Source organism: Poecile atricapillus, chromosome Z, assembly GCF_030490865.1.
Source record: "Poecile atricapillus isolate bPoeAtr1 chromosome Z, bPoeAtr1.hap1, whole genome shotgun sequence".
Taxonomy (NCBI): domain Eukaryota; kingdom Metazoa; phylum Chordata; class Aves; order Passeriformes; family Paridae; genus Poecile; species Poecile atricapillus.
In genome coordinates this window covers 97,968,903-97,996,055 of record NC_081289.1, presented here as the reverse complement: position 1 = coordinate 97,996,055, position 27,153 = coordinate 97,968,903, and the positions used below count along the sequence as shown (strand labels likewise).

Sequence of the window (27,153 nt, the reverse complement as noted above, 5' to 3'; positions counted from 1 at the left end):
GCACTCACGGGACAAAAAGCAAGCTCCGGCGTGTCTGAATAGTTAAAAAAGCAGGAAAGACCCTTTGGAAACAAATGCTGCCCTTGCTGCCGCCTTCCGCAGCGCTCCGCAGCTGCCCCGGGGCTGGAGGGAGCGCGCTTGCCATCCCGAGTGCGGGCGGAGAGTAAGGACCGACCAAACCGTGTCCCGGGGCGGGCGCCGAGCCGGGCGCAGCTGTTCTCGGCCGGGAGGGGCGGCGGGGCCGGCCCCGCTGAGTGACGGCCGGGCCGGGGCCGCGGCCGGGCCGGACCCCCGCCCCCGGCAGCGGCGGAGCCGGCGCGGCCAGAACGAGCCGCCCGGGCTCGGCTCGGCTCGGCTCGGCTCGGCTCTGCACGGCGCACGGGTGCGGTAAGCGGGCGAAGGGGCTGCGGGCCCGGCTCGTATCGGGGCAGAATATTTGTCCGGCACCGCGCGTCCCCGGCTCGACAGAAATAGCGGCCGCCGCTGCCGTCCGGGCAGCTCTCAGGAAAGGGAACTGCTTGGTGCTGGGTCGCCTCCCTGCTGCCTGAATCTCTGCCTGCCTGCACACTTGCCTGCCTGCCGGGAGCCGTGCCCGGAGGTGGGAGCGCTGCGCCGGGATGCGCGGAGCCGGCGGCGGGAGCTGCGGCAGCCGGGGGTCTCCGGGCTCCGGGCGGCCGTGCCCCTCGGCGGGCAGGCCCACCGTGGAGGCACTGGGATGCATGGCAGCCGGCAGCGCTCACGCGTGTCCGCGGCAAATCCCGGCGGGTATCGGCGGTGCTGGCACGGTGAGGGGAGGGGGCTCTGCATGGCGCTGAGTGGGTTGCAGAGGGCACCGAGAGTTCTTTTTTACTGCTTTTGCTTGCGTTTGTGATCCAGGGAGCTCTTTTAGGGGATGGTTTTCTATATAATGGAAAAGCTGTGCTGCTTTTGTAAAGGAAAGCGGAAATTATCGGCGGAAAGGTTCCTTGCGGCCGTGTGTTGTATTTACCTTGATCCTACTTTCTGGGGCTTGAAAGTCACTGACTTGAAAGGCACTGCCTATCTCGAAGATAGTCTTTCTTCACTCAGATGGGCACAGCTTCTGTCCCCACTTTTGTGCTCATATGTTGCCCTCTGCTTTTTAAATGGTCATAGAGGGTTTGTTGGGCAGAATCCATTGCCCTCTGCCTCCCTTCAGCGCCAGCTGCTCTACCCGTATGTGGAGGTCCTTTCTACGTGCTTTCCATCTTTCCTTGAGCCAGGGTACTCAGCCATGTGACTGAGGTTGTTTTTAAGTGTTTTTAATATTTTTTTTAAAACCCCTTTCTCATGTGTAACCTGCCAGATCATGCAGGAGCCAAGAGTGACTTCTTAATTTCTCATCAAAGAGACAAAATTTGTGCTGAGAGGTGGCACCTTTTCTCAGACTACCTGATAGAACAAATACTGGACAAGCCTTTTGGGCATGCAACCCCTACTATAAATTTCAGTTTATAGTAGTGAGCTCTTTTACCCTCTTTAAAGGAGGAACTGGGCTACAACATTAAAGCCAAGAACCATCTTGCTCGCACTGCAGTCCCCAGAGCCAAATGCCTTTTGCAGTGATGTAGAAGTGTCTGCGTTCTTGTCTCTTGACAGCCTCTGTACCTGTTGCCCTAATGTACTCACAGCTGGGTACTCCAACAAGCACACTGCATCACAGGCTCACTGCTTCTCATTTCAAAGTCTCTGTTTTCCCCCTGTCAGGGCTCTTCCCCCACTCCTCCTTCAGCACTGCATTGTTTTCCAGCCTGACTCATCTTGTTCTTCTCCACACACTTCTCAGCTGTGACGGTCTGCTGCCTTTTCTCCAGATACTGTGGTTTTGCATAGTTCTGGAAATCTGTTGCTTACCCCCCTCCCCCTATAGTGTATTTGGGAAAGCCAAACAGATATGGAAACTGTCTGGTCTATCTTGTTCCTGATTTTCTTTGCCCAAGTTTTACTTTCATTCACCCAAAGAACCATTTGATTTATTTTTACAAAACATCCTGAATTAACATTTTGTAAGAAGTACCAGTCCTCTGTTGCCAGATGCATGGCTCCTATTCCCCAGAGCTATGTGTGTTTGTCTGTAGTGTTTGCAGATGAATTATTATACTTTTCTGTGTGCTGCTTCACTGTTTTTCAGGTGTGTGGAGTTTTTGTGAAAGCTCAGGGCAGTGATCTGCCTTCTGATTTTTTTTCTCTATGGCTGACAGTCATTTGCCCATCATGAGCTAGGAAGACTGCCTTCACTTCTCTGTTCAGGCAGAGACCTGCAGACAAAATCAATCAAGTCTTCACTTGGTAAAATTACCAGCCTCTTGGAAGGAGCAGCCCAGACATAAAGTTGTGTTCCATGACTCCATGGTGCTAAATACCCTCATGGTCCTAGGCACAGAGATGCAACACAATGGGAGGGTGAGTGATTCTCTAGCCCATCCCCAGCTCACAGCAGACAGACCTCTCCTCAGATAGGGAGGTTCTGGCTTCATATGGCCTGTGGCTGCAAATCCTCCCTGAAGCCTTGCCTTGGAGTGTATCACCCTCCTGGGAGGGAATTCTTTCTACTTCTTCATGGTGAACGAGATAAACAGAGGCTATCCTGGGTCAGACCAAAGTCTGTACATTTCAAGATACTCTGGCTGGCAGCAGCCTAGGGAGAAGCTTGGAAGCAAGGTTGCAGTGATGCTCCCCCAGAGCTCTCCACCATTTAGGCTCTGTGCAGTTTGGTAGCTCTCCCAGCTGGAGCTGGTTTCTTTGTTTCTGAAGGGCTTATGTGATTGTGTGAGGGTCTTGCCTCTCTTAAGTACCATGTTCAGATTTGGTGCACACTGTACATTGAATACTCATTGGTCTTGGAACAGTGCTCATTTTGCTTCAGTGTTAATTAAGTATTAACCTGTCTGGGACTTATTGGCAGCATCTTGGTGGGGCATTTCACTGCCATTCCCTGTGCTTCAGCCACACTAGCAGCAGGGTGGGATTGGGCTGTGAAGACATTCATGTGTTACTAACAGCTCACTATGCTTTGGCTTCTGACAGTCTGGCAGGGCTCTTTTATGGGACATGGCCATTACCTGTCTAAGGATCTGAGGCACTGCTCAGTGCAAGACAAGAGCCTTTCTGCTCCTATGTTCACAATGCACCCATCAGGTTCCCTGCAGAACTAGAGTGTGCCACAGGAACAGGGGTGTCCATCTGAGGACTAAGAGAAACTCAGGCAAGAAACCCAGGGTCACTTTCCAGAGGAGACTGTGCTGGCTGTGAAGCTGCCAAGTGGAAGGGTTCAAGTTACAGAGCAGGAACTGCGTGCAGAGTGTCACTAATGACTCAAGTGTGCCCACATGCTTTTCACAGGGATTAGTAATTAAGCAACTGAGTGCATGCCAGGTGCATGACAGAACCTCACTCCAAATAGGAGAACACATAACTGTGTTTACAAGTGTGTCTTAAAAATATGTAAAGTGGGGGAAATACAGCTGGGATGCTTTGTATTTGGGATTTGGCAGATCTTGGCCTGGTCACCAAACATTAAGGCTATTTGCTGATGAGGAAGACCGCCGGGTGAGAGCCAATATTGAGTTGTGTGGCTTGCAGGCTGCAGGAGTACGGACAAGAGGAGAGCCAGGAGGTACAGGCAATTTCTGGATATCGGGTTAGGAGTTGGGTGGGCTGAGAAGACTGAGGAGAGTGCAAGCAGTGTGAGACTTTCCTCAGCACTAGTGGATAAAGGAAGAGGTCACTTAGCTGGAGCACAAGGAGCCTTCCCTAGTGTGTTCATGACCTCAGACAACAAGCTGTTTGCTGTGGAGCGGTCAAGTGCCAGGATGGGAATGTCAGCTCTGACTGGGAATGAAGCTGCATCATCAGTAAGTCTTGCCTATGGCCTATTGAACTTCACTGCTGCAGGAGACTGGGTGGTTACAATAACTCCAGGTAGTGTTACATGTTCTGCATGACTGGTATGTCACTTCAAGAGTCAGAAGTCATGTACTCTGATAGACCCAAAATGCCTTCTTCCAGATGTTCCCTTTCAAATATGAATTTCAGGATGTCTTAGATTAAGAGTTGCTAGTTGGGAGGAAACCTAGATCTTCCTTGGAGAAGTTTGAATTTCCTAAAGGGACAGCAGATTGGCTGTTGTATTTCCTTAAGTATGAGCCTCTTGCAGGGAGGCTGAGAGTGCCTCAGTCTTTCTTGTTGATGGCTGATTTGCCTGGAGCAATGAGATTTTGTGCTCTGCTTTCTACATCTCACATGGTGGAGCTTCTCACCATCCCCTCTCTTTACTTTACTCACTCTCCTCATCCAGGACATGAATTTTTGTTTTTTCTTCTTTAAAAGTAATTTCCCTTTAGGCAGCACATGACTAACTTCAATTGGGTCCCTCTGCAGCCTTCCCCACTCCAGGCTGAATAAGTCCAATTCCCTTTTCTTGTTTAGTTTGGAAAGACCTGCCTTCTACTAGTGGACCTCAAATTGCATGCAGCATCCCAGCTGCATTCTCAGTGGTGCTAAGCAGAGGTTCCCCTTCAAGTCTCTCATTTGGGTCTCCTGGCCAGATACTTTCTAATGCAGAAAGTGTCTCCAAGCCCAGAGCAGAGTCTATCAAAAATCTTCTGTAGATTTGACAAGAGTTTTCATCATCTTGTACATTCAAGGTGGTGATGCAGAGCCCAAGCAGGCCAACAGTGCTTGATGCTGCAGCCTGGGTGTGTGTTTATGGCTTGCTAAAATGATGCTTTCCTCTCTGACTAGAAAATGAGATCTGCTTGAAAAGGGATCTACAGAAATGTGCAGGAGGCCCTTACCTTTAAGGACTGGCCTTAGGCATTTATACTCCTTTCATTTTAAGGAGAACCATGTTCATTTGGAGTGGAGTAAACTTTTGAATATCTGTACCTCAAGTGCAGGGCTTGTGGTCACTTGCAAAGCCACTCTGGTTGTGTCTCCAAGAGAAGGGACAGTGGGGCCAAGGTGTGATGTTTGTACCTGTGTGCTGGCAGGAGACACGCCTGTACCAGCACACCTGCACTGACTTCCCTCATGAGCAGGGTAAATAGTGGTCACAAGCACCCAGCAGTGAAGACTTCTGTTGTGTATGGTTGTGACCATGATGACACTGGGGATGGATCCAACTCCTCCTCTGCTCTGATTTCCTAGTGGGTTTTGCACAATTCACATAAATTCACATTTTTAGATGTGGTCTCATTAGGAGCTGATGCTCGTCTATCCCTGTGTTGCTACTGGATCTGGTCATAATTTGTTGGCCATTTTTTGAAACTGCAGGGACCTGGCTATGTTTGGTTGCTCAGTGATGCAAAAAGCAGAGTTGACCATGGAGTTACCAGCACCCAGTGATGTTGGGATGCAAGCTTAAGGTTTGAAAGTTGTCCCAGGAGCGGGGAATCACCAGAGACTCACTTTTTGGTGGACTGGTCTCCTTCATCTCTACATCCCCACTGTGTCTGCTCCAGCACTGCGTGTGTAACAGCTACCCCTTCTCTGAGTGCTTCTGGTACCTCCTGCCTTGCTTTAAAGCACGGTGCAAGTGCCCCGGCTCTCCGTCGTTTCCTGCCTGTCAGCCAAAGGAGATCTCTAGGCTGACAGACCCTTTGCACACATGTGCACCTTCTCAAGAAATTAGGGTCTGAGTCCTTCATTAGAGACTTTGTTAGCTACTGGCTTTAAGGTTTGTCAGAGGACTGACCACATAACAGAAACCAGCTGGAGCTGATTTGTTCCTCTCATCTGCACTTGGACCTGCACCTGGGTGACTCATTGAGATTAAAGTATATGCACAGAAAGTACCTAGCTTCTCTTAAATTTATAGGAAATGGTTGCTTGAGGTATGTATAGTTCCCCCCTCAAAAAACACTCAGAGCCCAGAATTTATCTTAAGTTATACTGCAAGTCAAAGAAAATAAAAAAAAAAGGTGACTGTAGCAACTATAGGGGGGATGGTTGATACTAACTGGTTTGTTATTTTTATACTGCAAAAGTAATAGCTCTTTGGTAGAACTTTGACTCTGATTTATACTTAAGCTGTAAAAAAAAAAAAAATTCATAAATCAAAATCCTGTGTGAGTCAAACAGGAACAGTTTTCAAGCCATCCCTCATGCCATGAATTCTTGCTTTCATTACCCCTTAAATACAGCTTTCATCCTGAAAAGGCTTCTGCCTTCAAACTTGGCAGTTTTTTCAAGAATCATCAATAGCTTGCTGGTCACGCTTGGCTACCTCCTTATCCTAAAACCCAAGCCTCATGGTCTATTTTCACGTTTCAGAGCACAGAAAAGGTTTTGCAGTAGATTCAAGGGTTGTCTAGGACAAAGATGTTAATTTTTTCAGGCGTGGCTCTCGTTGTGTGACAGAGTACACAGAATTCCTGTCCTCTGCTTTTGGTGGTTGTTCGGTGTGGCAGTGACCAGGGATGCCCCAAACTCTCCCACGTGCTGAGCCTTGGGCATGCTGCAGCCTGTGCAGAGGCCCAGTCAGGGTTGGCTTGATAACAGAATTTATCCCTGGAAATTCCTGCACCTTTGCTGAAGTTATTTGCTCTTTCTCCCTCCGTTTTTCAAGAAAGGAAGTGATTTCTGTGCTGTCCTGGTGTTGGCATGCTGGTACACACAGGAGGTTGTGCAGGGAAGCACTGGGCTGCCCAGCACAGCATGCACCAGATGTGTCACACAGCGTGCCTGACACAGCATTTGTGCCTTTCACTGTGACATTTTTGTATTTTCTTGAAACTTGTCTTGCTGCTGTTCCTGTCGCTTTACCCAGTTCTTCCTTGTTTGTCCTTTTTCCTGGGGCTATGGGATCACGGGGGGATAAGCCAGCAGACCCTTTGACTTGGCAGGATGGGTGCTGCTCTGCAGCCTCCCCGAGCAGCCTGCTGTAGCCTAAGCCCATTGCAGCCCTGCTGCTGCCCTCCCTGCTCGCCCACCTGAAGAACACAACCAAGCCCTGATGCCTGCCCTCGGCTGGGGGTGAAACACAGTGGGCCCACGTGGGCCACTTTGCCGGATGGGTTTCCACCGGTTCCCTGTGCAGACGTCAGTGCTGTTCTCGGGTTTCGGCACCCGAAAAAGGTCATGGTGCTGCAGGGCGCTGTACCAGTGCAAAGCACTGGGGAAGGATTATTTCCACTGTCGCACAGGATGCTTTTGATTTGTTTGCTCAGCATTTTTGAACCCTTCAGAAAGAAACTATTCTATCCCACTCATGATTAGAAATGTCATTTAGTTTGGTTTGGGGTTTTTTCACCCTGTATTCATAATGAGAGCAATATTCCCTGTAGATGACCTTTTATTATCTCACATCCAGTTAAATTTTTCTCCTTTAACAGTTTTAATGATTGTTGTGCATTCCAGCCTGTGTGCTCTTCAGACTCCCCAAGTGCAAGTGCTTGGGCTGTCTTCCCACGTGTCTGACAAGTACTTCAAACAAAGAGACCTAATATCTTGTTATCTTTGTAATCTATACGAATTCCAATGTTTTGAGGACTTAATTTTGCAACAGTGTCAGTTTTGTGCAGTATCTGTATATTGCACTTTTGTCATGCTTTCTTAGTTGATTGAATGAAGAGTGGTAGGGTTAATGAAAAAGAGCGAGAACTCAAGCTGTGCTGAAGGATCTTGTTGTTTAGTTTGAGCTCAGGTGAAGGTGAGACCTGTGTTAAACCATGCTTGTAGTCTGGCACAAGTCAGGGAGAACTGTGATGGTGGGTGTTTCAGTAGTCTGTATAAAAGAAAACGATTACACTTAGGCAGAATTTACCTGCTTTCTTATCACTGGCAGTTCAAAACCCTCTTGCCATTTACAGCAGATGGGCTGGTTTGCTTTTTCTCCCAGCACTCATTAGCAAGATAGGGTAGAAGAGGCCTGGGATGTGGAGATAAGGGAGAGCCAGCGAACATACTGGTCCTGGAGGCTGTGCTGGAGGACACAATGCTGAACGGCTGGTTCTGCAGGCAGGGGAGGAGTACACAATGTCCTGCTGCCACGGGCAAGGCTGGTGCTCCTGACGAGCAGTCCTCGCAGCGTGCAGACTGCAGTCTCTGCAGGAGATGTGCGAGGTGCCAGCGCTGTCCGGCTGCACCAGCAAGTCTGGGAGGGCACTGTGCTCCTCAGCACCTCTCTTTGGGGTGTGTAGCAAATTGAATTCTCCCCACGAAGATTTCAGCTGCGTTTCAGCAGGATCTGCACCTGTCTTCAACCCTCAGGGCCTTTGCTATATGCAGCCCCAGCTTCATATCTCTGCAAGATACTTTGAAACCTGAGGCGTTTTCCAGAAGCGTTGCCTGTGTGCACTGACATCCCATGTCTGTCCTGCCTTTTGCCTCTCGGTGCTGACATCTCTGTCCTTCTGGATGGACGCAACAAGGTCACCCTGCAGGGCTGCACTCTGCTCCCGACAGGCCCCTGCTTGCAGTCATGCCTGTGTTCCTGGGAAAGGTCTGTGGCTGCCTCTGGGAATAGTTGTCCTCACGTAGCCAAGACAGATATTGCCATATGTGTGGCTGGTGTAGGTATTTTAAGGCATTATAGAGAATTTAGCAGCCCTGGGTGGGTTTTTCTCTGCTTTTTTCTTCTTGGTTCTAACTCCAGCTCCTTCTACATAAGAATGGTCAAAACTACATATGGCATATGAAATCCAGGCTAGCCATGGCTCGTGCACTGCAATCTAAAGCCGCAGTAGCACAGCACATATCCAGACCTGAGTCCAGGCTGCTTTTCTAGGATGTCCCACATCAGTGTTTGTGGGTAACTGCAGTTAAGGCTCTGCCCTCCTCTATGCCAGTGGGAAGGGCAGGCTTGCAGGGGCTGAGCTGCTGGACATGGCTCGTAGGCTGGCCGGGGTGTGTCTGCTGCCCACCAGCCTGGCAGCACAGGGAACCCTGCACTGAGGGCTGCAGGGCGCTCGTGGAGCACAGGGTTGTGGGCTTCCTTCCACCTCACTCAGGCAGAACCACTGAACCACAATGCTCCTGCTTCCTCTCCACCCTCTTGGCTGCCCTCGGCTCCGGTGTCCACAGGCTGATGGCTGTTGCTTGAAGCAAACCAGCCCAGTGTAAAGCTGATTTTCACCCTCTCAGTTCCCAGCTGAGGAAGCCTCAGGGGCTGTTTCTCCCATCAAAAAGGCACCATCTCCTCAATGCTTCACCTCCTAAGTGGTGAGTGGCAGGAATGTGAGTGATCCAGGAATTGCCATCACACTCGTGGGGAACCAAGCGTCTGACAAGATGACAGCTTCTAAATTTAAGGGCTTGCTGTTGAGCAAGCATGTGTGCATTACTGTGCCCTTTTGTGACCAAGCTAAAGATAATTTTCCTATCTGGAACAGCAGCTCTGTTGTAACTTGTATAAAGAAACTTCTCCACTAATGAAGAGTGATCATAAGAGCATAATCTCTCCAGAGGGGACAAGCAAAGCTGCAGAAATGTGATTCAGGGTAGGGCTCTGATGCTCCACAGGAGCTGAAGAGACCATGTATAGAAACTCAAAAGATGTTTGGCTCCCTGAAAAATTCACAGGCCTTGATGTTATTTTTAATGTTAATGTCACTCAAAAGAATAGCAAAACTTTAAGAAAAGTCACTTTAAATTATCTAGAACTCAGTATTCTCTACAAAAACAGCCAAAATAAAAAAATATAAATGTACAGACAGCACTGTAGAGCAGAAGGGGACTGTCAGCAAAAGAGCAGAGTTGAATACACTTTTGTGTGTTGTGCTGAGTGTGCTTTTAAACCACCTGCACACTTTAAACACAGTGACCTTTGTCTCTGCAGTCTTTTTGCTTGCAAAGGTCTAGTTACATACATGTGATTGTGTATGGCACATTGCATTAGGAGACACGGGCCAAACCTTGGGGTCAGCAGGGATTATCCAGATAGCCCATTTACTTCTCTTCCTGAAGGATTGGTTTAGAACGTGCAGTAGCACACAGGTCAGCTGCTTAGCTGGCAGCAGTGCAAACATGTGTTGTCTCAGAAAAGGTGGGTCACTAAATAGCATATTTAACTGGGAGCCTCCTGAACCTGAGTGGATAATACTTCCTGATCTCCTTGTGGCTTTAAAACATGGGAAGAAGTGCCATGCACGGTAGCCTCGTGGGGGTTTTCAGGGCTCAGAGGTACTCAGTGGCACTACAAATCTGTTTTCCCATCTGGTAACAGTGTTATCTGGAGTGCCATGTGCAGGGCGGTGCTTACTGGGGGCTTGTATGAGAGCTGCATACTTTATGAGTTCTGGTTTATTGTCCTTCAAAGAAATAAATGCCTAGGATGCTTCATTAACATCTAGTACTGCTTGCAGAAAGACATCCCTACTAGCCAGGGTCCTGTACAAAGAACTGCCTCAGCCCTGCCCCATAAATCCATGATGGGGCAATGTGTTACTGGAGTTGCTCCACTCTCACATCCATGGGTGATTACATGAGTGTAGGATATGAATGGGGGGCCCTGAGTAATCTTTTGAAATCAGCTATGCTTTAAGAATAAATCTGCATCTCTGGGGTGTTGAGTATTGCCCAACCAGGCAGGTTGCAGCATGATGCTTCATGTGTTCAGTGTTAACGCTTCTTGTTTTCATATCAGGTTCTGTGACACCATAAAAGTGAGATCCACGACACTTCTCTAAGATGTCTTACAGAAAGGAGCTAGAAAAATACCGAGACCTAGATGAAGATCAGATCCTTGGAGCACTGACAGAGGAGGAGCTCAGGAAGTTAGAGAATGAACTGGAAGAGCTGGATCCTGATGTAAGTAATTTTAAACTGAGACACTAGGTAGTGAATCTCAGCAATTGTGGGGGAGTGGGCTGCATTAGTAATCTGTATTTCAGTGGGGTCCTTTGCAGAGCCTGTACTTGGTGCAAGAGTAGAGGAGACTGCTGCAGATACATGGAAGAATTTCTTGCCATCGGAAGCACAGGCTACATGTGTGTCTTTGTTTTCCTGCCCTTTTCCCAGTGTGACAAGCAACTGTGACTTGCAGCAGCAATATGAGCCAGTGCTGGTGCAGGGCAGTAATCCTGTGGAAAATGGATCTCTGTTTCCAATCAGGCTACCTTAGAGGGAATGTTTTGCGAGTTGCTTGGTTTGAGGGTTTTTGGGGGGGGGTTGGTGTTTTGGATTTGGGTTTTTTGTAACAAACTTCAAATGGCCTGTATTTTCCTCCACTTAGGCAGAAATCCAAATCGCAGAGTTTTGAAAAGTGGGACAGATTATTTTTAGCAACATCCTAGCATCAGCAGGAGCATGCAAACATGGGGTCTGTTGGTGCCAAGCTGGTGAAAGGTTTTTGGAGCCAGCACTGTCCTGTTGCAGGGGATGTGCAGAGCCAACTGGCAGGCCTCTGGCTTACGCCAATGTTACTCGAGGAGCTTGGGCACTGCCAAGTGAGAAATTGTTCCTGCAACATGCAGTTAGTGTTTCTGGAGTAAGTGATGGGTGGTGCAGATTGCATCATCAGTATTTTTAATTGCAATGCAGGAAAATATTTGAGAGCTGGCAAGCTAGTTCCTAGGATTAAGCTGGTTATGGGCTGATTACAGCTACCTCAGAAGACACAGAGTCAGGCAGCATTCTGTGAAAGATGAAGAAAAGTAGAATAATTATGGACATCTATCAGTGCAGGTGTAGTCTGCTTGAAAATTGCATAGTTGCCTCTCACAGCATGAAGCCTGTGGAAGCAAGATGTCTCCTATGCCTCCCTGCTCGTGCAATTCACACACTTGTATGTTGTCCTCCAAGGCTGCCTGGGTCTAACTTCTTCCTATTAGTAATTTTCCTTCCTAGGCTTTTCGCTGATACAAATATAAATTATAAAGAACTACTTTTATCAGGTAGACATGGAAAAAATCTGTGTCTTGTTCAGCATCACCTTGGATGTCTTAAAAAGTAAATGTTGACTTCTACCCAGTAAAGCTTTAAAGAACATGCTTAGTGTCAAATCTGGGAATAGTCTTACTTACTGCATTAAGGCTGTTCTATATTTAAATATAAGCAGGTGTTTACGTGCCATATGTGTCAAGCACCAACCAACTTCCCGTGGTGGCTTATGTGATTGAATAACAAGGAGGCAGCTTGAAAAAAGGCTCAAGTTCACAGGGGTTTTGCTCTGCTACCAAGTGGTATCTGTGAGACCCTCTCTGTAGTTTTGTGATCCATTATGAAAGGCCGAAGAGACGACCACAACTCTCTGACCTGCTCTGTGACAAATCATGGGATTTAACTGAACTGATACTGGTTGGGATACGTGGGACACTGTGGGCACTTGGACAGACTCATATAGAGAGGGGAAGATGGCTGAGAGCCTCCAGAAAGAAACGGCTGGAGCTGATGTTGCAGAGAAACATCCACTGAGCAGCATTTGAAACTGAAGCGGGGAAGGAGCATCCATGTCTTGGATGATGTGGGAATCAGTGGGGCTGGATAAAGATGACCTTTGACACAAGGAGAAGAAAATTGTCCAACGGTGTGAAGAAGAGTGGTACAGTGAGGGAAGTGTAGATGGGACAATGTTTGATGGATGGGGATTGTGGCCTGCAGAGATAACCCGTGTTTCTCACCTCCATGTCTAGAATGCGCTGTTGCCAGCAGGGCTCAGGCAGCGGGATCAGACGCAAAAGCCACCGACTGGCCCATTCAAAAGGGAGGAACTTATGGCCCACCTAGAAAAGCAGGCAAAGGACATTAAAGACAGAGAAGACTTGGTTCCTTTCACGGGCGAAAAGAGAGGTATGGTCATCCTTTGCACCATGCTGGGTGCATCACAATGAAGGTGCAGTGGGTGCACGGCAGAAGGGCTGTGTTGTACCTGTGTTGAAGGAACTTCTTTTTGACACCACTGGGGTGATAAATCTGTTCTCTCTGATGTCTATCCCCAGCCTGGGCTGGCTGATAAACCAGGGTGTGCCCAAGAGGTCTCCTCTCTGTATTTGCTGATTTGGGCACCACCTGATATATTAAGTGCTGGACAGAAGTTATACCACTGTGCAGCCTTCTCCCATTCCTATGTCACTGGCAGAGAGTGGGGAAAGAAATCATCCGCCATCTTCTCTTGTTTCTCCTTGCCCTGTTCCCCTGTGAATTCCTCATGTTAAGCTCCATGTTTCACCACTGCCATTCACACTCCATCCTGACACTGTGAGCTTCTCACTGCAGAGAAACTCCACAGTTCTCCACAGCTGTGATGAGGCCCAGCACTTCCCATCTAGTTTTCATCATGTCTTGACAATCCCAGCCTTGTTTCCCAGTCTCTTGCAGGCTGCTTGTTTGTCTTCCTGCACCATCCCCTGCAGCAGCTGCTGCACTCCTGCTCTGCATAGCCCTGAGGCCTGTGAGCAGGGGTTTTCCTCTGCCTCTTTTCTTTTCCTCTCCTTCTGGCATCTTTTGCTGTTCTTCCCTCTGTATATGACCCATTATCCAAGTGACTTTCTTGCTCCCTTTAGAACTCTGAATATCATCTGACATGGGACATGATCTGGTCAATCCCTGCCTCTGCATTCCAGGAGCTTCTCAGCAGCTTTTTTCAGCTCTTGTGTCCTCCTCTGTACTGCGATCCCCCTGCAGCAGATCTGCTTGTGTACCATTCATACTAACAGTCGCCCTGTATGAAAAAAGAAGAACATGAAAATGTGGGCATACGAGCACATTTCCTAGCTGAGGCCTTTCTGAAAGGTGCCTCCTTACTGACCCACACAGCTCTCTCAGAAAGAGCTTGTGTAAAATCTGTTCATTTAATGAAACCTGAGGAGCTAGTTTTAGATTTTTAATAAATAAATAAATAAAGCGGTCCTTGAGGGAAGTAAATGAGTAAATTGAGTACTATCAGGAAGACTGGTTTGATACCTTTCAGATGTGCCCCAGTCCAGTACTGCTTACCCACCTGGCTAGCCCAGAAGATAGAAGCAGTGTTCTGCTCCAGGAGTCAGAGGTGTTTCAAATGTATTAAATATATTTTCATTTGTAACACACTCTTGAGCGAAGATGCTGCTTATATTGACTGTGAGCCTGAGATGGTAAATTACATATTCACCCTGTAATGAAGCTGTAAATAAATCACTACGTTTGCAGTTTATAGGGTGATTTACTAGTTTGCCATGGGAGGTGCTCTCCCTGGCCATGCTTCTGGGCAGTGTGGGAGCTGGGGTGTGCAGACATACTGTGTTATGACATAAAGTGTCATGCATTGTCATCATCATGCACGCACAATATAAAGTTCCATCTTATAACAAAGCACGACTGAGATACAAAACTCTAAAACTTAGAAATTGACTGAAATTAGGTAATTAAAATTAAACTAGAATTAAACCCCAGAAATTCTGACGTCACTGAGGTGTCAGAAGGAGTTACTGCATGACAGCAGAATTAAGTTTGCCCTGTTTCTCGTGTTCCCTGGTGGTGCTGCACACATCAGATGGTACAGTTTGCCCAGTCATGCATCTGGTGGGACAGGGGCTCCAGATCTCCACACCAAGCCAGGGTAGATATTTTGCTGCTGAGTACCCAGAAGATGCCTGGCTGTGCAGGCACATGACATTCTGCCTATTTTTGTGAAAGCAGCTGTGTCCCAGGAGGCAGATTCCTGCCCTCTCTGTCAGAGTGGCAGCGCACAGGGAGAGGATGGGAGCAAAAGGCTGTTTATGGCAGCCTCCATTTTGTCCCAGGAGACCCTGAGGTGCAGTTGCTTCTTCCTTGAGGCTAAATTTAGCCCCTTTCTGCATATGCCTGAGCAGCAGGATTGTTTCTCCCTTTTGGTGCCGCTGACTCTGGTTTCAGAGAGGTGACAAAAATAGTCCTGGCTGGCATGCTAGGCCAGGCCTTTTGCAGTCGTTATCTCTGCAGTGATCCGGGACTATTTTAGGGGAGGAGACTGCTCCAAAATATTTCCAGAGTCTTCTTATCCCTGTCCCAGCCGTGCTGGATTTACCCAGAAGACTGCTCCCTGCTGTGGAATGTTGAAATATCACAAGCCTCTCTCTTTTCTTTTGGGCAGTCACAGGGGGGTGCCGTGTTGTGAAATCCCAGACCTGACCATTCTGCCTCTGAGAAGAATCTGCTGCCCATTGCAGCATGAGCAGTGAGGAGCTGGGAGCAGCTGTGCAGGGCCATCAGCCCCATGCCTCCCGGGATGCAGCCAGCTCTGGCAGAGAAGGGGCTGTGGCTTTCCCAGAGATCACTAGGGGCAGTGGGATGGGGGGACTGGCAGGGAGCCCACTGCCCTCAAAGCTCCAGTCTCTGGTCCGTGTGGGCACCGCCCTTAGGAAAAAGCTAAGATGACAAGTTTGCATTACCAGCTGGACCTGTAGATTTGCACCTTTGAATTGTAGGGAATAGGCCTGTTTTTTGACCTTTTGCTGTCCAGAGAGATAAAGCACAGGGGTCTCCATCTGGCATGCTCTTTGCAACAGGGTTGAGCTAGACCAGCTGCCCTAAGCCTGCTCCTCCTTGCATCCCACGCTCACTGAAGTGCTGTCCCTGCCTGCTGCCAGGGCATTCTACCACCTCTTTTCCACCCTCTTTGGACTAATGTGCCATCTGCCTTGCCAGCAGGCACTTGGATCTAGCAGCAAGAGGCATCTCGATGGCAAGACTGATCCTGCACAGTGCTGGGTACAGGCTACTGTCCTCTCTTGGGTGCTGGCAAACCTCCACCCCTTTTGTGCAGCCTTTGAAGAAGTGAAGACCTGCAGGGTCAGGCTGTGCACGGCTTTCTGAGTGCTGTGCTGTGAACAGCCACCATCCTGTACCAGCGTGCTGCTGGGTTCTGTAGACGCTGTGCTGGTGGAAGGGCTGAGCTCTGCAGCTGCCCCTGTCGGGCACATCTCTCCATTCACATCGCAGCAGGACTCAGACCAAGCTGATGGAAAAGGATTCCGTTTCTCTTCTGATTTCTCTCTTGTGCCCCCTCTGTCCTTTCTACTTTTCAAATCTCACAGCATGGAAATGCATCTGCAAGGGTAGCTGTGAACTGGGTGCTGTAGCTATACTGAGAGTGACCTTGCTTTGCGTTTATAGGGAAAGCTTGGATTCCCAAGCAGAAGCCGATGGATCCTGTTTTGGAAAGTGTGACTCTTGAGCCAGAACTGGAGGAAGCTCTTGCTAATGCCTCTGATGCAGAGCTCTGTGACATTGCTGGTAAAGTATTTTCACAGTAATTGGGGGTGCAAGTTGTTGAACTTCTAGGGGTTATTTTGTTCTTTTGTGTGAAGTGAGCTATTGCACTTTTTCCAGTGTATCTAAATGCTGTCAGTTCTCGCAGAATTTATTTACTTGTTAAAAAAAGTTACTGTCAGCCTGAGTGATTTATTCAGGAGTGTGGACTAAAGCTGAGGAGGAAGAAGAAGGGCTTATCTATGGAACAGTATGTGGTTTGATCTCTTCCTTTGTCTCTACCAGTGATTGTTGCTAATTCCAGCCTGTACATTCAAGAGCACAGCTTTCTTCAAACCAAATTGTAGGAAACAGTCAAGCAGACCCAATGAGAGCTGGATTTCTTGTGCAACCAGTTAAAGCATCTGGCAGGTTATGGAAGTCTTTCAGTGGGCACTCATGCCTGGTGGTTATTAAGGAGTTTTTCAACACATTTTAAGTGGTGGATTTCTCGTGATTTGTGTTGTCAGACAGTGAGATGACAATATTGGTATGTTGCTGAAGCCCATAGTGTGGGCTTAGCTCTGTCATTGGGATAGGACATGCCTTGGCCAAAGGAACACATGGACACCCCATGATCCTTAATGAAGCTCAGATGCGCTCTGCTGGTTGAGCAGTCAGTGAATATTTCAATGATACTGGCTTCTTCTTCCAGCTTTGTCTCCTTCAGGTTTCCATAGTTCCTAGCAGTATCCTTCTTGCTGGAAGTCATTAACAAAGTCTGTAGAATAACTACACCAACTAGACATCTTCTACATAATAATACCATCTTTTGGCTTAGAAATGTGTTTCTGCATTAACGCTCCCAAATATATGTACCCTGGCAAAGCATTGCATCTCTGGATTTTGCTTTTTTACTTTTGATCCTTGAGTCCTATACAGCCCTAACCTATAAAATCTGCCTTTCTAAGCTCCAGATCTGTGCAGCAATTATTGCCCCAAAGAAATGATGTTCAGGAGAGCTCATTCTACAGTTTCTGGGAGAATACACTTAAGTGGGAGCAGGAGTACTGCTGTGACACAAATTGTGCTGAAATCTCAATATTGACAGTGACAGCCTTGCTCCTGCCTGTTTAGCAGGATTCATTTAGCAGGAGCTCATTTTGCTCCTGCCTGCTTAGCAGATGTCATTGTGAGCTGTGGTGTGTTGCATCCCTTCCTTGGCAAGGCCAGGAGGGTGGTCCCCAGTAACCCTGGAAGGGCTCCCATGCCTTTGGTCAGGTGAGGGAGATAGACGAGGGGTGTCTTTGCTCTGAAGCCTGAGTTCCTTCAGAGAATACACCATAAACACTGAACTTAGAGTGTGTCACTCTTGTCTGCCAACACAAACTTGAGCCCCCAAAATGCATGGTCATTACAGGAGATCCTTGCCTCTCTCCGCAGTCCAGATGCTCACACTCCTGGTTGCTGGGGAGATTTCATTATCCAAACAAGCTGTGATTTTGGAACTATCTGTGCTACCAAAATGCTGAGCCTACAAATTACTTTTCCAAGCTGTGTTGCACCCCTGAAAACCCCATCTGCAAGTAAATGACAAAGGGCCAGCTAAAATACAAACAAACAAACTTGAAGTGCTCAACCTCACTAAGACTTTCAGATGGAGACTGCTTGGCTCTGTGAGATCCAGTTGGGAATGTGCTGGTGGCCATAGGGAAGTTCACTGACACACTTTGCTGCTGGCTGTCCAGCCTGTGCAACCCAGACACAGCATCACGAAGAGCTGTCACCATAACAGATCCTATTCTTGTGCTGGGCTTCAAGGATGCTTTTCTCCTGCAAATTCCAGCCCTTCTTGACCAAAGCAACAGAACATGGTAACAGACTGGTACCAAACAAATCTAAGAAGTGCCTTTGTGGTGGTGTGCTTGGATTTTAGGGAAAAATTTGTTATTTTTATGACTGAGTCTATCCCGAGACCAAGACTTGTTCAAATGTGTCCATTTTAGCAACTATTCATGTATCTGCATTTTTCTTGAGAAAGTCATATAGCTATTAAAAACAAAAAGTTGTTGATTCAAAGATCAGTTTATTTTCAAACTTGATCTTCCTGTGTGTAGCAGGATTATTTTTAGAAACAAACTCTTTATCCAAAAGTTCCTAAGCCACTGATTTCTTATTTGTGATTTGCAGCTGCCAAGAATTTCACCAGAGCCCCCAGACATGGTTCCATTTCCATTTTCATATTGGCTTTGCAGCCTTGAGTCTGAGAGACACAAATTGGCTGAGTTTGGCTTTTGGGCTCTTCCAGCATTTGAATGGTGTTCATACCACCACCCTCTACATTTTGACCAATCCAACAGAGCTATAGCTTCTCACAGTGTCACCTTCCAAATATACCAAGTTCAGATATACCAACCCCAGGCTGCTGTTGAGTGAAAACACAATGTGCATTGCTGCGCTTCAGGTGACAGCCACCTCCTTTCTGCCTTGGGGTCGGGTCCATGTGGGGCACAGCTCTTCTCTAAAACTTCTCCAAAACTGGGCTGTGGAACTGTGTGGCACATGCCTGGTGAGCAAGCGTGATGAGGATGTGCAGGCTTCTGCTGGACTAGGCCATTTATACTAAAGCTTACTGGTGGAATTTTTTTGAGTTTTTTCCTGTCTTCTCCTCATTGTTTTTATGTGATGCTGAGTCAGGTAGGCTACCGGGAAGCTTTGAATGTTTGTTGTCCATGAGATGATGTTCCTCTTCTATGGATCAGACTCCCCTGGAATAAACAAGAGAGCACTCTGGAGCACTGTTGTATATTTATGTCAGCTGAGGGGCTTTGTTCTCTCTTTGTATGTTTTTTATGCTTGCACAGGGAAAGGTAGTGTGCTGTATCTTTTCCTGGTCTGGAGCCTGCAATAAGTCATGTTCTCCTATTTCTGTAGCCATCCTTGGCATGCACACCTTGATGAGTAACCAGCAGTACTATGAGGCACTGGGGAGCAGCACCATCGTGAACAAAGAAGGCCTTAACAGTAAGTGATTTATGTTAGCAGGCTTTGAAGCTGCTATCAGAGGCAAAGTGGTAATTATTTTTAGGTGGGAGGTTAGAGCTGTGCATGTCAGAGCAGCCTGTGATTGCTGGGGCCATCTCTGATGCATCCCTGCCCTGTGCCAGCCAGTGTAGTCTCAGCCACTTCCCTGGTGCCATCTGGGAGCCAGAGCAAGGGACAGCCCCATGCATGCAGTGGGCCTTCTGTCACCCAGATCTGGACCTTAACAGCACATAGCAGCAGGCACTGGCTGTCCTGTGCTGGGTGGCTTCTCATCTCATGAATGTTTGTCAGGTCATGCTTCCATCTCCCATGTTTCCATCTCTCTCTCATGCTTCCATCTCTCCACTTCTGGAAGAAGAGGAACACACTCAAAAAAAAGATAGTGCTGCTAAGGGTGCTTTCATTTTCACATCTTGCTTTTCACTTGCAGGTGTGATTAAGCCTACACAGTACAAACCAGTTCCTGATGAGGAGCCAAACTCAACAGATGTGGAGGAAACTCTGAAACGAATACAAAGCAATGATCCTGACCTTGAGGAAGTCAACCTTAACAATATTATGGTATCTGCTCCTTTCTACTCTCCTCTCTTAGTAACAAGACTAAGTATCTGATGCACAGAAGCAGACACTGAGTCTGTTTTTCTGCACAGAGCAGTATCATAACACCGAATGTAGCCAGACAAGAAACACCAGTGCTTCCCATCTCCACTGTAGGCAGCAGAATGGATTGTTACCTGCTGTGGGACAAAGGCCTGAGGTTGGTAGCAGGTGGATTCCTCTAAGTGCCTGGAAAAATGGAGCTGTGTCAAGGATAGTTCGGGGAGACCGAAAACTGGCTGTCTGGTTAAAGCCATTTTAGGTTGCTTTAGTGACTTAGACAGTGGAGGGCATGTTGATATACAATATGATGGGAGAAAAAAGGTTTCATAATCCAGACACTTGCCATGAAAATGTGAAGAAGTCACCATTCTTACCGGTGTCTTTGTCTATCTCCCACTCATCCCTTCTGTGGACTCTTTCACTTCTCGTAGAAGGCAAGTCAGGACATAGCACCACTTCTTATGTTGCCTTTTGGACACATACATACATACACTGCAGTTTCTATTTTGTGGGTCTGTTAAATGATGACATAATTAAACAGCAAGAACATGGTTAACTGCATGTGCATATCAAAGACGTTTTTGCCATGCTACCCACACCTTTCTAAAACAGAAATATTTTTATTTCAATGTGTTTGATTCAGGCTAATGATGCCGTCCCTTGAGGACACAAGGATCTGGCAGGCAGGCACTATTTTTGTGTATTGAACTCATGACTTTGGGATGGGGTTTGGAGAACTGGGGAGTGACAGTGCAGATTCTAAGCTGCCGGGTGCCATGTTACAGCTCTGTGGATGACTTTGAATACAGATGATTCCACATGGTGGGATCCAAATAGTGTGGCAAGAAGTCCAAGGTGAGGATGCCACTTATAATTTTAGGTAAAAATTTGCACATCTGAAAAGGGTATCTAAAGTTCTTCATAAGTTCAAAATACTGATTTTGAAGGAGCTCAGAAAAAGCAGCATGGATTTCTTTTTATCTGGGCTGAGACATAGCATGGCAAATGTTAGCCTGTAAGATGTATAAAGCAGTCAGGGGTGTCTGTGATTTGTGTTACAAGGAGATCATTTCAGGCCTTTCTGGATCAGTTCCCATAGGTGGAAATTTTCTGAACATGACATGAATGTGTCTCAGTGCTGCCATTTGTATCAGACATCGCAGGAGCAGTGCTTTGTAGGCTCATGGATCCTGGTTACACACATCCCCACAATGCCTGTGTTTGTAGGTAGCTGAGTTTCTGAGCAACTAAAGAGCAGAGATGTGGCTTCAAATCAAGGCAGTGAGCTTTCAGCAGAGTAAAAAATAGGATGAAGACATTGCTGTGCTTCTTAGAACATGCTGGTTATAGCAAGAGAACTTGTAAAAACATTTTTCAACCCCTTCCCAAATTACTTCAGTGCATTTGGTGAGTTGACCTTGATGAGAAGTTAAACGCATCTTTTTACATGTATTGCATATTCATTGCATACAGATGATTTGCCTAACACATGCTTTCTGCATTTCTTGTCACAGAATATTCCCATACCAACCCTAAAAGCTTTTGCAGAAGCACTGAAAAACAACACATACGTGAAGAAGTTCAGCATAGTTGGGACTCGGAGCAATGATCCTGTTGCTTTTGTAAGTACTGTGAGTACTTCATCATCCCCTTGATGTGACAGGAGCTGTTCTCAGGCAAGGTATTTTCAGCATTATTGTCTGACTGCTTCTGCACCTTGTGTCATGTTTCTACACCTCTGGCTATTTGCTGCAGGTGCTTCAGTTTCAGGGGCACTATTGGAAACCAACAAGACAGGCTTTGGTTCCTTCACCTAATTTTTCATCTGAGGAGGTTTCAAGGTGCAGTCCTTTAATCAATCCATGCAGTCTCGTATTTGTTCTCTAGTATCTCCTGGAAGAGGAGCATGAGACAACAACAGATGTTCTAGTGGCATCTTCTAAAAGCAGTTTGTCTCTCTCCCTGGAGATTTGTTTCTGTTGGTACGAAGGTGTGCACACTGGCTGCTCCCCTGACAAACTTCTGCTCCAGCTCTTTCTCATATATTCTTAGTGCAGACATGTGCAGAAGCAGAACTCTGTATCTCCTAGTGTGTGACCTCTGTAGGTGATAATGGGTCTTTCTGGCTGCTGTGAGCCATCTTAAGTATCAGTGAGGACACAGAGAGGAGCCAGACATTCTACCTGGCTTTCATGCTGCCTTTGAGGCTGCATCTTTGCATTATTCTCCAGCATCATTGCAGTCAGTTTTTCCTCTTAGTCACCCAGGTTACCCCTGCCTAGCTATACACATACACACACACACACAGACACACACAAACACACACAAACACGTGCACACCAGTTTCCTGCTGGAAAAAGAAACTTTCTTGAGGGCAAGTACTGCTCTTATATTACTCGAGGCACTCTGGACTGGAGAAAAAGCCTGTGCAGGCAGGACAGGCACTGTGTCAGAGCTTGAGGGGTGCTGTGCTGGGCTAGGGGAGCTGTGGGGCTAAGTGCTGTGGGTGCAGGTCAGCCCTGCCATATGAGCATCACCTTCTGGTCCTTTTATTTCATGATGTAGATGGATCCTCCCTTGCAGTTTATTTGAAGTGACATGATCTAATCAGGTTTGGGGCATTGCAAGCATTCCAGCCACTTCTTGTCTTACCCACTAAGGGAAGCAAAAATTATTTATATGGCTGTGATGCTGCTTGGGAGGACACCTTGGATGTGGAGCATCCCTTCTTGTTTGAGACAGGTGCTCCTCTCTCTGCATGTTTTAATGGGAAGCATCTCAACCCTGTCCAGTGCAGGCAGGGACTCACAAGAATGGAGGCAGGGTCAGTGCTGGCCAGCATCCTTGTCAAATCATGCTGGCTTTTCAGAAGAGGGATGGATGAAGCTGTCACAGGGCAGCTGCAGGTGTGGACTATCGCCTTTTGGGTAGCCCCAGGTACTTGTCCATGCTTGTGGTTTTGCTGTGGCCTCCAGCATGCTCATGTTAAAGAATCCCTCTGCAGCAGCAGGGAATGCCCTTCACTCCACAAAGAGCACTTCCATCTGGTGGCAGTGAAACTGCACAGCACATGGAATCCTCCAGGAGTACTCTGGAGGCGAGGGAGCACCCTGCTGCCCTGTGATGCTCTGCCCCTGCCTGTCTGACTGCCAGCTCTTCCTGCCCACCTTTGACCACAGGCCCTGGCAGAAATGTTGAAGGTCAATAGCACACTGAAGAGCCTGAATGTGGAGTCAAACTTCATTTCTGGGTCTGGGATCCTGGCTATTGTTGAAGCACTCGAGGGCAACACGTCACTTGTGGAGCTGCGCATTGACAACCAGGTAAAGCGTGTGTGGGTGACAGTTCTGGTCAGGTGAACGTGGCCTGTGTGTGGGGATCTGAGTGTGCAGTGATACAGGGGCAAGTGCAGCTCCCCAAGAAACCCAGAGCTTGAAGAAGCAGAGCTACGGGGAACTCCAAGTCAGCTGACTGAGAGATCAAAATCCTGGTTTCTTCAGATGTCCATTAGCTGCTAATCTGTCCAAGAAATAAAGTCTTTGGGCAAAAGGACATCTGAGAATGTCTGCTGGAGGAGTTGGAGCCTCTCAGTTGTAGTGTGTGCACAGGAACAGACCAGTGGTTTGTTTTACCAGCTCCAAGTCAGAAATGGACACAGGTCCAGAGAAAGATCTGCAATCTCCACCCTTTCCTTCTAACTGCTTGATTTGAATCACCCTCTAGCCTGAACAGCTTGCTTTTCTGTTTTCTGTTTTCAAAAGAGTCAGCCCTTGGGCAACAAAGTAGAAATGGAAATCGCAAACATATTGGAAAAGAACACCTCCCTGCTGAAGTTTGGGTACCATTTCACCCAGCAAGGTCCCCGGCTTCGCGCCTCCAATGCCATGATGAATAACAACGACCTGGGTGAGTCAGGCCGGCCACAAGCTGGGAAACATGGGATGGTCCTGTGGGCAGTTCCTGCTGAGATTAGGGCAGAACTGTTCACATTAAAGATGTGTATGAATTAGAATGTGCCTCTTGAAGGGCCTGATGATGCTTTGCCCCTCAGGGAGGAAGGCAGCCTTCACCAGCTGTTTCCTTACTGCAGCTGCTGTCAGCCAGGCAGTGTTTTTTGCAATCACAGTGGGTATTGTTGGGAAAGAGCGAGAGCTGCTGATGTGGTTCAGTAGAGCTTGTGATCCAGCATGTGGCACATGGGCTATGAGCTGCTAGTATTTGTGATTCCTGCCAACCGCTTGTCTTCCTCCAGCTTCATTCCCACTTCAACAAGGAGATGAAAAGTAGTCGAGTTGAACTTTGACAGCCGTTAAGATTTGGCCCATCCCCTTCAGCAAAACAAACAGAAACTGTTTCTAGGGATATGTGGGAAGCCACGTGGCTTTGAGTTATCTGTATACCCTCAATGAAGTGATCAGAAGTGCTTGTGAAGCAAAATGTGGGCAAGTCTGCAAACTGCCATTTCAGCCAAAGCACATGGCAAAGCCTTTCCATTGCTTGGCTACAAGCTATGTAGAGCACTGGAAGCCAGGCCAGCAGAGCAGTGCTGAATGCAGCTAACACACCCACCACGCTGTACTCAGCAGCTGTCAGAGCTAGGCAGATAATAAAAATTTGTTGTGTGTTAAAACCAAATTAAAAAACACTAATCTTGCTTCAGCTGGTGCTGTGCTCCTAGGAAGCACAGCCAAGCACAGGGCTATGTGCCAGTTCTTCGAGGATGACACAAAATACTCAGTATGTGGTGTCTTGGTTTGAAAAGACAGGTGTCTGCTACAGAAGGCAGGAGCATTCCTTGAAATGGAATATGTAAACCCCCTCCCTTCAAATTATTATAATTTTAAAATTAAGGGGCTCACTGGTAAAGACATGGAAGTATGAATAACATTTCTTTACTAGTATATAAATTTAAAAAAAAACCCAGAAGACCTACAACTTAATAGGGAAATTTTTTTAAAAAATGCAGTAGTAAAAAGAAAACCACTGACAGTCAGAGTACAACCTGACACCCTGTTGATCAGGGTGTTGGTAACAGTCCAATTAAACAGTGGCTGCAGTCCTCCTGCAGTGACAGATGTGGTTCTGTTGAAACAGTGATCCTGTAGAAGGGTGTAGTTTTCCTCTGAAGGTCCAGTGGTGATGTAGAACATTCTGGACTTCCTCTGGGAATCCAGTGGAGAAAGGCTGACTGGGTTGTTCTGAATCTCAGGCTATGTCCAGGTAAGAATGTTTGGTTCCTCCACCTGAGTGGATCATCTCACAATGGCATGATGTAATTTTATCAGTTATTTATCAACCCATTAACAGAAGATGTTCCCCTGGAGGGAGGATGGGCAGTGGAAGAGATAAAGAACACTGGAAGAGATAAAGAACACTGCCACATCTGGTTTTAACAGCTGGCCCATTAACAGAAGAGATCCCCCTGGGGTTATGAGGGATGGGTCATGGAAAAGATGAACACTACCTCACCTGGTTTTAACAGATGGTAATAGAATACATATTTTTGGTTACATCTTGCATTGCAACCTAAGACACCTGGTCACTGGACCACTGCACTGGGAAGGGCTTGTTGCGTTCTAGGGCTGCAGGATCATGTCCAGGCAGGCCACAGCTACCAGCGACCTGCATGGGACTCCCAACGAGACGGGCTTCTGCTCAGTAAACCATTTATTCAACACAGAACCGATCCGGAGACAGCCCCAAACAGAGGCAGGGTGATGGGTTCTGTGGGACAGAACCGGGGTGGAGTTTAAGGTCGGGAACTAACAGGAACACAGCAAGGGAGAAACCCCAGGGGCTCAAACCCAATCAGAGCTCCCTGGGCTGCCACCCCAGGAGGGGTTTGGGGTGGAGCAAATCTTCCTGGGCTCACAGGGCCCTGAGGCAGAGGAATGGAATCCACTCTTTCTGGGCTTTAAAGCCACACCTCTCCAGTGCTTATCTGAAACCAAATCTTTGCCTCCCTGGGCAGGGGGCACCTCGCAAAGGCTTGCTATTTTCTGTCCTTTGGAACAGAGCATGGTTTTTAATGACTGCAGCACCTGGCATTCAAAGTAACCAGCTCGTAGATTTTAAATCTAGTGTTTTGACTGTTCCTGCTGTTAACAGGACGAATACACTACTTGCCTTCCATGTAGGAACTGTGTATTTTGCCTCCTTGACCAGTAAGATCTGCATTGGTTCTTGTTTGCAGCTCGTATTCATTGGTCTGATGGTCTCTGGCAATAGCATCTCAGCTCTACACCTGGACAGTGTATAAGTAAAGAAAAACTTTCCTTTCCTCCCTATCAGCAATAGCTCTCTTGTCCTCTGCTCCAATTTTCTTGCCTATCACTTGATGCTACCAGAACATGGTTTTGGTCCCATAGATTCTGTTCCCTGAGATGCTCTGTGTGAACTGACTGTGAAGACTTTCATGTTCATCCTCTTGAGCTAACTTCTGCATCCTCTTTATACAATTTTGTTCTGTGTTGGTTTTTTTTCACACCTTTCTTGGAAAGTCACGACTAGGTGTCAAGAGGTATAAATGAACTTTTAAGACTAGGTATGAGACTGTTTTGGCTATGTTAACCATGATCAGAGGACTGGAGCCAAATTACTCATGGTAAGAGTTTTGGGGGGCTTTTTGTGTGTTTTTGTTTGTTCATTTGTTTTTGGTTTGGTGGGGGTTTTTTGTGTTTTTTTTTTTTTTTTAATTAATTTATTTGAAAAGGCGGATTTTTAATTTGAAAAACTAGCAAAGGAAAAACTGACGTTTCCTGCTGTCTCTCCAGCAGTCAGATGATGTGCTGGCCAAAGTCCAGTTACAAACTGTGAAATATAATTAACTACAGAATAAGGGCGGTAAGGCTGCAAGTAGGTTCTGGCCTTAAAAATGCACAGAGAGAAAAACCTCATCTTCCTTGATTTTACTTTGTAAGGCTGTGCTGGCTACTTAATGCAGGAATTCAGAAGCTGATGCTATTCTATTTCTTTCCTGGCAGAAAGTAGATCTCTCAGCTCCTTTCTACAGCTGTTAAGGCAAGCCTGCCATTCACATTATCCCATTGCCATGACTGACTCCTTTTTCTTTTCTTTTTCAGTGAGGAAGAGAAGACTTGCAGAGGTGAATGGGCCTATTTTTCCCAAGTGCAGAACTGGAGTGTAGTTCCTGGCTGTGGAGGTCATTCCCAGTGATCTGTGCTACACTGTGGAAATCTAAAGGCATTAAGTGCCTTGACAGAGTATTTGTGGTGCCTCTGTTCTGTTTTATGCACTAACAGTTGAAATTAAATAGTGGCTGTAGTTTTTATGAAGGTTTTATCCAGTAGGACTGTTGATGTTTTCTGTAGAGCTGGAAACTACTCAAGCCAACGTGTCAATTCTACACAACCTCAGCTTAGAGTACAATCCAGCGTTAAAGGG

General features: G+C 47.2%; 1 protein-coding gene across 6 annotated transcripts; it reads left to right on the top strand.

Annotated features, from left to right (window-relative positions):
* The first annotated feature begins 221 nt into the window (after window positions 1-221).
* Window positions 222-27,040, top strand: TMOD1 (tropomodulin 1). 6 transcript variants are annotated; one of them, XM_058864796.1, is made up of 10 exons: window positions 222-387; window positions 10,604-10,767; window positions 12,591-12,747; window positions 16,030-16,149; window positions 19,039-19,128; window positions 19,580-19,710; window positions 21,264-21,371; window positions 22,929-23,072; window positions 23,511-23,655; window positions 26,832-27,040. In XM_058864796.1, the coding sequence occupies exons 2-10, from the start codon at window positions 10,648-10,650 to the stop codon at window positions 26,894-26,896; spliced, it is 1,080 nt and encodes a 359-aa protein (XP_058720779.1). In that variant the 5' UTR covers window positions 222-387; window positions 10,604-10,647; the 3' UTR covers window positions 26,897-27,040. The 6 variants fall into 6 exon arrangements, with proteins under 6 accessions (XP_058720779.1, XP_058720774.1, XP_058720777.1 ...); XM_058864791.1 differs by having other exon boundaries at window positions 21,264-21,380; XM_058864794.1 differs by lacking the exon at window positions 222-387 and adding an exon at window positions 449-598 and having other exon boundaries at window positions 21,264-21,380.
* Window positions 27,041-27,153: the final 113 nt, after the last annotated feature.